General features: G+C 41.3%; 1 protein-coding gene across 1 annotated transcript in view; it reads left to right on the forward strand.

Annotated features, from left to right (window-relative positions):
- Nucleotides 1-2,100: 2,100 nt before the first annotated feature.
- The window catches only part of BCAT1 (branched chain amino acid transaminase 1), a 101,405-nt gene continuing 93,431 nt past the window's right edge, over nt 2,101-10,074 (forward strand). Inside the window, exon 1 of the mRNA XM_040488653.1 lies at nt 2,101-2,322. Within this exon, the coding sequence (XP_040344587.1) occupies nt 2,317-2,322 (6 nt within the window). The 5' untranslated portion in view covers nt 2,101-2,316. The remainder of the gene's footprint in view (nt 2,323-10,074) is intronic.

Genomic DNA, 10,074 nt, shown 5'->3' on the forward strand with positions numbered 1-10,074 from the left:
GAGCCCCGCGTCGGGCTCTGGGCTGATGGCTCAGAGCCTGGAGCCTGCTTCCGATTCTATGTCTCCCTCTCTCTCTGCCCCTCCCCCGTTCATGCTCTGTCTCTCTCTGTCCCAAAAATAAATAAACGTTGAAAAAAAAAAAAAGTAGTATGTTCATGGAGATAAAATTCATATATCATACAATTCATCTATTTAAAGTGTATAATCCACTGGTTTTAGTGTATTCACAGTTGTGCAATCATTACCACGATCCAATTTTAGAACATTTTAAAATTTATTTTTTAAAATGTTTATTTATTAATTTATTTTTAATATTTATTTATTTCTGAGACAGAGACAGAGCATGAACAGGGGAGGGGCAGAGAGAGAGGAAGACACAGAATCTGAAACAGGCTCCAGGCTCTGAGCTGTCAGCACAGAGCCCAACGCAGGGCTCGAACCCACAAACTGTGAGATCATGACCTGAGCCGAAGTCGGACGCTTATCCGACTAAGCCACCCAGGTGCCCCTAAGTGTTTATTTTTGAGAGAAAAATGTAAAGAGAGAGAGAGAGAGGGAGAGAGAGAGAGAGTTAGTGAGGGAGGGGCAGAGAGAGAGGGAGACAGAATCTAAAGCAGGCTCCATGCTCTGAGCTGTCAGCACAGAGCCCCATGTGGGGTTTGAACTCACGAACCTGTGAGATCATGACCTGAGCTTAAGTCAGGTGCCACCTAACTGCCCCTAATTTTAGAACATTTTAATCACCCCAAGAAGATATTCTGTACCCATTGGCCATCACTCCCCATTACCATTGGCAACAACCATCCATTTTGTAGACATTTCAGAAAAATGGAAATCATACAATATATGGTTATTTTTGACTGTCTTATTTCATGTCTTATAATGTTTTCAAGGTTAATTCATGCCCTATGTAAGCATGAATCAGTAATTCATTTGTTTATTAACGAACGATATTTCATTGTGTAAATCAGTGCATGAACATTTTGCTACCTGGATTAATGTTTGTTTTCTGTTTCCCACGCTAAAATATAAATTCTATGAGCATGAGAACATTTTTGTTGTTTACTACTTTATGCCTAGTATTTTGCCCAGCATCTGATATGTAATAAGAGATCAATAAATTTGTTGAATGATTGAATCATGCATTCACCTAACCAACATTTGTTAAGCAGCCCCTACACACATTTTTGTTCAACACTGGGATCTGTCGTTACAAATCTCCTAATCTAATGAAGTACTATCTGTGCAAACACATAATTAAAAGAAAATTGAATTTAATAAAGGCTATGGATAAAGCACAGCGCACAGGTTCAAGTTTGCTTGAGAGACTGCAAAGACGTCCTAGCAAAGGTTTCATTTGAGATTGACAAAAATAGGACATTGCCAGATTGACGGAGAGAGCACCTCAACCACAAGGGCCATTAAGCAAAGGCCAGGAGCCTGACCTGAGCCGCTGGGCATGGAAAAGTAGCAGTGCTGTATCTTTTGGGCTGCGGAGAGGGTCCCACAGAGGATGAACTGGGCCAGCAGGCAAGGCTCACATCAGAAAGAACTCTATATGCTCCCAGGATTAAGGATTATTCTTCCAGATACGCAAGAAACTGGCAAAAAAAAAAAAAAAAGGTTGTATCTGAGGGTGGGCCGTGGGACTAAAAATCAAGGATGGGAGAAACCGAGGTTGGTAAACTTTTAAAAACCAGACACATGCTCTTTACATTAAAAACATACGTTTAAAATTTTCTGCTTTCCATGACGGGAATCCACCGTAGAATTCTGAACAGGACTTTCGGGAACGTTACTTCGGGGATGGTGGGAAGTGAGGCGGGCGCGCAGCCAGCTTAGAGGGAGTGACAATCACGATCTATTGATTTCGTCCTTCTCCTTGGCATCCCCACACGCGGATGCACACTCACAGGCACTAACCGAGCGCGGGGTAACATGTGGAAACGTGTCTGCAACACTGGCACCCCCCAGGAGTGAGGGACGAGGGCGGCTGGGGAGGGCGCTGGGTCTGACTCGCGGTGCTGGGAGTGACTCTACCCTCTGGGGGCGGTCTGGGGGAAACACAGCCTCGAGACTCTTCCTGCTGATGCAATCTGCTAGAGAGAGAGCCGGCGAGCTCCTCTGCGGGCGGACCAGTCAGCAATCCCGCCCGCCACGTGTGGCCGCCGCCGCGCCGGCCCGGTGCCCAGCCATTCATTCCCGCAGCCGCCGCCGCGCGCCCCGGTCGCCCCCGCCCGCGCAGCCCCGGAGCGCCTGGGACGCCCCGGGCTTGCCCTGCGCGCCGTTCCAGCGCTCTTCACGGCCCGCCGAACCATGAAGGTAACTGCTTACGATTCTGCCTGTGTTTTACAAAAACGTGGGCATGGATTGAGCCTGCGATCCCGCAGAAGCACAGTTGGCAGAAAGGGGGCGGAAGAAAGACGAGCGTGGTTCGTTTCCACGCAGACGTTTCGAGTACCTTCTTTGTCAGTCGTGGTTGGTCGACTGAAGTCTGATGCTCAGACCTTCCTTTTCTTTTCGAACTTCCTTCCTTTTCTTTTCGAACTTGCTCACAGGATGTCCCTCCTCAGGCTTTTTCACAGCCGCATTTGTGAACGGAGGTGGAAGACTGCTCGCCGCTCCCTCCCCTACCTGTTTTGAAGTTTGGGAAGGAAGAGGAAGCTTTTTTCGATCGTTAAGATGCATAGGAGGTGGGGGGTTTGGGGCACGAGGTCTTGGGGTGTCTCTGGCTGTAAACAGGGGTTTCCTGGTGGGTGTATGCAATGAAGGAGGGAGGTGCAGAACCGGGGCACGAGGGTGGGAGAAGGGGGGAAAACCGTCTCATCGCTGTTAAAAAGCTGAAGGCTAGGCTTTGGCTGGTGGAAATTAAAGCTTCTACGAGTTACAGATCTTAGAAGCCTAAGGGCATTCTTTTATTAAACTGAGTGAGCGCCTTAATGGTTTTAATTCTTATGCTAATCAAGGGTAATTAGCCTAGCTGCCTATTACTTCTGATGGTTTAGGTGTAGAAAAGAACACTGGTTAAGTGTTTTCCTGGTGTCTTACACGTTGGAAAACTTCCTTGAGGTTAAAAACTGAAGAGCAGCTTTTTTAAAGAGTGTAAAAGATGGGCACATAGCCCTGCCATCTGAATATCTTGGAAGAGCTGTGCGACCTGAACTTTTAGGAGAAAGAAACCCACCTTTGAGCATTTTGAAGGAGGAAGATTGAAGTTATGGTTCTCAACTGCACTTACCCACAACCCGCCCCAATCTACAATTCCACCCTCAAGAAATAATATGTAAATGGTGCCTGTTTGGCCAAAAATTTCTACTGAGATTAAATAGTAACTGAGTGGAAACACTGTTGGGTGTTAAAAGGAGATCAGGCAAATATGCCACAGTGACAAGATTTAGCAACCTTTTGCTTCCATAGTCAGATACTCTATTTCTGCGGTGCTCATTCCTGTCTCATTTCAACTGAAAAATACACTTTGATCACGTATGGGGTTAGGGAGTAAAAGGTGAAAATTATGAGAATAAACACTCTTGCTTTTCTAGCTTTTCCCTGTCCTATGTGAAGCTGTCGTCTATTATGAATTTTTGTAAATTCATGGATATTCTAACATGAGTCCCCAAACTCCTACCTATCCCTTTTACAAGGTAATTTTTGTAACACTAGAAGATATCCTCAAGTAGTCTCATATCTGTTTTTCTGATATCTTACTGAGATCGGGAAAGAAAAGATTGCTTTCTAGGCATGAGGTTCCTTCCGGTTTGTTTTTGTTATTTCAAAAACTTTTCACCGAAGTTTTGCTGTCATGATTCTTTTTTTTTTTTTTTTTTTTTTAATGTTATTTGGCCATGGCACCAAGATAGGCTCTGTCTTTGGCACATTTTCCAGACGGAGCTCCCTTGCCTGGGAGCTTCTATTTTAAGATGGACACATGCAGCATGGGCAACCAAATAATGAAACTAGCATATACATTGAATAGGATGTGTCTAAGAATTGTAAGTACATATTATGATTTGCTGAACTAAGGTGGTGATTTAAGGAGCCACATATCTAAAGGGAAAGAGAGACAGAGAAGTCATAGTCAGGGATGTGTGGGTAAGTGAAGGACGTGAGAGGGTACAGAGGGCTGTTTTGTGTGTGTGCAGGGGGCAGGTCCTGGGGCCTGGCAGGCAGAAGGGTTTACTTTTCAGATTCAGATGTGGCCCCTCAGGCAGAGCTCAGGGATGCGTAACCAGTTAAGCAGGCCTAACAAAAGGGCATTGGTAGCAACTGGTGGTGAGAAAAAAGGGAAAAGGGAGGGGGAAAAAAAGACAAGAATTTGTTTTGGTTAATATTTCATTTAGTGACTTCACTTCATTTCAGTTTAGAACTACAGGGAGAAAGGAAGGAAAATTAAGAAAATTTTCCATTTGTATGGAGGAATTTCTCTTGCTCAATCAGCTCATTGAACCGGGGAAGGTCTAATTATTTGAAATGGGTTTAAAACCTCATGAAAAAAAGTTGAAAACAGTCATTTGATTATTACAGAGATTTGTGCTGAGACTGAAAACAAGTTATGGTTTCCCTCAGGAGCTGCGTATTTCCCCCATTGTGCTCATGAGTTTAGATTTTATCCCTCCGTTCAAGTCAGGACTTTTAGATCTGTAGGGAAGAAAAAATAATTTTTCCTCTACACCTTCTTAGGTTGTAAAACACAGATTAACAGGAGAAAAACAAAAAAAGTTTAATCCCATGTGTACTTCCTGTATACATGTGAGATATCCAGGAAAAGTGAGTAACTCCACAAAATGGCCCAAGCTACCACCTTAAAATATCATCCTCAGCTAAAGACCAAGGAAAGATGTTGGGGTGCAGTGAGAGCGGGGGAACCAGGTTGGGAAATTTTCAGGCAGAGCACAGTAAACAAGAGTAAGATTGCAGATTTAAATCAGTACTTTCTCCATTGGTAAGTTTTTAGAGATTTAGTTATCCTTTTCTTCAGAGAAGAGACACCCTGTACAGGGGAGGAGAGACTCCCTGAAAAATGGAGATTTCCCTCATAAATATGAATTTCTTTCAGAAAAGGGCAACTTCCACTCTCTTTTCTGAAATTGTCCTATGTCTGACACCTCTCAAAAATAACTGGTCCAAAATAATTGTTATGCCAGAGGCATATTTTTAGCATGGTATATTCCACTTCCCTTGAGTTCTTTATTTCTAATATCAGGTTGTAAACCAGTGAACAGTTGGATAGTAGTGTTATTAACCTGAGAGGTCTGGGCTTATGAGTAGACTATTTCTGTGCGTAAATGAAGAGTTGTTTCTAAACTCTGGCCAGCTTGAGTGTTGGGTTGGTTATATCTTTTGGGCTTTCAAATTGTCTGCTTCTTTGAATGGCCTCTTCTCCGTGGGTGTAGGAAGATGGAAATGAAGAGCTTTCTCTTTTTTCCTTTAGGCTTGGCAACGGCAATTCCTGTAAATAACAGATGCCACCCTGGGGAAACCCATGGAATGTTCATCCTTATGCCTAAGGGGATTTTGTTACCATATAATGGAGAGAATCTAGGACCTTCCATGATAGACATCATTATTTCAGGCATCCTCTGCTTTCTAAATGATACTAACATTCTTTCTGAGCACTGGAGGAAACTGGCTGCTCTGCTCACTTTAGAGTTGTAAGTGTGGGCAATCTTTGTGTTGTAACTTTATCCCCTCAACAGCTGTCCAAATGCTCTAGGCATTTAATATAACATATGGTAAACATTCCAACTGATAGGCTTTCCTGAGCCTCTGTAGCCCATTTGGTAATACATGTCATGGCCGTTCAACTAACGCCTCTGAAATTGGATTCTGTATAAATCAACTGAGACACAAATGTGAGGTGCAACTCAGATTTTTAAAATACTTCCAAATTAAGCATTTGGGATGCTCGGATTTATAAATACTACTTTGTCGATATTTGCAATCTTTATAAGATCTAGTCTGAGTCACACCATCAATGGTGAATGCAAAGCCAAAGCAGAATCAAGAACCCCAGCGTTCAAGTGCCAATTGTACCTATGCTTCTAATTAGTTCTCTTAAGTCCACAAGCTGCATAATATTACCTCTGCAAAATGAGCATTTATATTTTAAAAATAACTTAGAAATTAGATCACCTTATTAATTCAGCATAGCCCATCACATGAACATTTTTTTTCTCTTGTCATATTGGCTGTGCCTTTTTTTGTGAGAAAAGCTATTTTACACAACACTTCTTTTGTGTTCGGTGGCTAATGGGAGAAAGAAAATCTTAAAGAGATATTCAAGGTGCAAAAATATAGAAAAAAGTTGAAAAGAGGGAACAGAGAAGACAAGTTAAAAAAAAAAAAAGAGGAAATTATATTACCACAAACAATATTCCAGAGAAGTTGTACTGAAAAACACATGATTGTTTGTAATTGAAAAAGTGTAAAATACTTGTGAAATTCAGCTAGTTCCCTTAACACTTGTCTTAGAGTCCATCTGAAAAGAATTGATTTCTTAGTTCTTTATTGTGATATGTAGATCTAAATATCTGATCGATTGCATTTATAGTCTACCCTAGTCTGAGAAATGTTTTTCCTATTTTAACTGTAAATGGCTATTTGCCTTAGGAAGCCCTAACCAGCCTAGGATGTAATTAGAGCATTCAAATTCTGACTCCTTGTATGTCTAGACAGAAGGGACACCTGTTGGGATGTTCTATGCCAAACATTGCCATAGATATCTCTTACGTGACCAACAAAGGTCTCAACAGAGTTTGGGCTTGAGGCCAAGGATGTATTTGCATAGGATGATTGCCCAGCAGTTGTTACCATTCGACCACTACATTAAAGGGCGATTTTGCCTAGTACATTTTACTTCACTTTAGCTGATTCAGATTCAAAGTTATATTGTTTTGATTTTAGTACTAGATGTTCAAGCATCTGAAATCACAATAAATGTTAGTTTGAGCTTCGAAGATAAAAAGTAGAGTTAAAATGGAGCTATAAAGTTTACAGTGGAAGCAGAATGCATTCCTCACGGATTCCATGGTTTTCAGTGCTGTGAATGTTATATATACTTGCAAGGTGAGTGTTGGTGTTTATAGAAGAAATACATTCAAGCTTGAGGTAGGACTTCGTTGCTTAACTAAGATGATGCCATATAAATTACATGACATTGAATTGTAACCTCAAAACATTTGTATAAGGAAAGCATTGCAGCTATTATTAACCCTGTTTTAAGGACAAGGAAAATAAAGATCAGAATACTGGAAGTGTTTAAGGTCACAAATTGCAGAGCATAATGAGAAATTAGAGTCCAATGAGCTATCCATTTTACCAGTCATTCTAGCCTCTTTTGGGTCTGATAACATGTTGTAAATCTTATGGAAAGTATAAACAATCTCTCTAGCAAAATTTACAAACATACTTAGGAATAAAATTGTGTGTCTCAGTTATTTGTTAGTAAAACCAAGATGAGAGACTGATGGGAAATACTGAAATGATCTAGTTATTAGAGCAGTAGAGAGCTATTGGCTCTTGCCTCTGCAATCAGCTGAGGTGTGAAAATATATGAAAGATCCACACTGTCCTTTGACTGTTGAAAAGTCCCAAGTAATCACCTGCCTTTAGCTCAAACAGAAAGGCAGTTTCCTTGTTTTTTATCAGGATGTGAGTTATCAGTTTCTTCTTTATGTTTTATCTCATAAAGATCTAAGGTGTATGGTGTAGGAGAGGAATACAAACTTTTCCAGTACCTTCTTAGGTTCTGTTGTTGGGGCTGTGCAAATTAGACTGACAAAAGAGAAATTAACAAGAGAAAAAGAAGTTGATTAGCTCATGTAGCATACATGCACATGAGAGAAATTCAGTGATGAGTAACTCAAAGGTGTGGTCAGAATTTGGGCTTACATAGCATCTTAACAAAGAACGATAAATTTGTAGAAAAATAACAAAGAAAAAGGCACAGGTTTTAGGTTTTCAAGTGCAACAGACTGGGCAGATAAATACATTAGGGGAAACTAATGGGGTAAGGTTTGTGTAAGTCCATCTCACTGCTGACTGTCTTAATGCTGTGAAACTTCCTCAGGAGAGGGGATTTCTCAGAAGTGTCTGCTTTTAGTCAGAGAAGGGAATCTCCAGGAAGGCGTCTTTCTCCATCTCATGGATCTCCATTGCCTTTAGCTCAAAGTAATCCTTATGTCGGGGCACCTGGGTGGCTCAGTTGGTCTGCCTTCGGCTCAGGTCATGGTCTCACGGTTCATGAGTTCAAGCCCCACATCAGGCTTGCTGCTGTCAGCCTATTAGTCCAAAGCCCACTTTGGATCCTCTGTCCCTTTCTCTCTACCCCTCCCTTGATTGTGCTCTCCCCAAAACAAAAGCAATCCTTATATCAAAGTGACATATTTTGGGGTGGCACATTTTGATCCCTTATACTATTCATAGACTAGACCTTGATTTACAGAATCTGCACCCTAATATCTTTGATCTCAATGTAGTTTTGAAGGGTGTGCATGGCTGTTTTGTGAAGCAGGGTTAATACACAATTTTTTACTAGAGCTTAATAGTTGGGGTGCCTTGTTTTCCCATTTCTTAGCTATAAATTCCCCACCACAGTGCCTGTGAAAGGGGCAGGTGTACAAGGCCATGTCCTACCTGGTGACCGCACCCTAGCCACAGATGATTGTAGCAAGGGTGGATATTTGACCCAATTTCAACCATCGTTTACTTCTTTCTCATTCTCTTGTCTCCCGTGTTCAACGAGATATCGTACCCTGCGGATTCTCTTTTCTCCATATCTATATGCTCTTTCCTATTGCTAATGTACTGATTTATGCTCTCATTACTTCTTACTTGAATTTTTCTCAGAAGTCTCTCAACTGGTCTCAAGCTTAATTTTCCTAAGGCACTATTTTGATCATATCATTTCTTCACTCAAAATACCTCTATGACTTCCCCATTGTCTACTGAATTTAGCGTAGTGCATAAGGTCTTTTTCTAATCTGTTCTTTCTATAACTTTTCTATCTGTGCACTCCTCCAGTCATAATGGGTAGGTTTGCTCTACCTCAGAATGAGGTCTTATATTTCCACATATAACCTATTCCTCCTAACCTCTTTGTCTCCATTTATGCCTCTCCCTGTCTATGCCCCCTGGCACACCCCTCACTATGTGGCTCGCTCCCCAGGCACTTTTTGAGAAGAACATTGACTACTTTTAAAGGGAAATGAATATGGGTGGAAGGTGGTGGAAGAAAATAGTAGGGTTACATTTTGAAGTCAGGATATAAGATACTGATCATATCCTATAGTCTCTCTGCGTTCACCTTTCCTCTCCTCTGGCATGAACATCCTACCATCATTGGTGCTTGATAGATTAGTTGAGCCAAATCATCTACCTGTTTTAGGCTTCATAGATGAGATCAATTAATCATGTTTTATACCTCTTCGTGTTGTATACCTTTTCAAACAGCAGTTACATCTTAACATCTGGATTTGTTCGGAGTCAAAGCTTTAGTTGACTCCCAAAAGATAAAGGTTTATAAAGACATAGAGGACAGTAAATATTTACATGTTTTAATGCCTAATTGACAGACTCATTTTATTTATTTATTTTTAAATGTTCATTTTTGAGAGACAGAGAGAGAGAGAGCATAAACGGGGGAGGGGTAGAGAGAGACATAGAGGATCCCAAGACTCTGCGTTGACAGCAGAGAGCCAAACGTGGGGCTCAAACGCACAAACCATGAGATCATGACCCGAACCAAAGTCCAACACTCAACTGACTGAGCCATCCAGGTGCCTGGCCAAACTCATTTTATATAGCTGTTATTTTCTGATTGACTTTTTTTTTTACAGAATGTCAGTGGTGAAACTATGTAGATTGCAAATAGACTGTAAGCATAAACAATTTATTTATTTATTTTTTTAATTTAAAAAAAATTTTTTTTCAACGTTTTTTATTTATTTATTTTTGGGACAGAGAGAGACAGAGCATGAACGGGGGAGGGGCAGAGAGAGAGGGAGACACAGAATCGGAAACAGGCTCGAGGCTCTGAGCCATCAGCCCAGAGCCTGACGCGGGGCTCGAACTCAC

This window comes from Herpailurus yagouaroundi, unplaced genomic scaffold (assembly GCF_014898765.1).
Source record: "Herpailurus yagouaroundi ecotype Mexico unplaced genomic scaffold, PumYag 166, whole genome shotgun sequence".
NCBI classification, from domain to species: domain Eukaryota; kingdom Metazoa; phylum Chordata; class Mammalia; order Carnivora; family Felidae; genus Herpailurus; species Herpailurus yagouaroundi.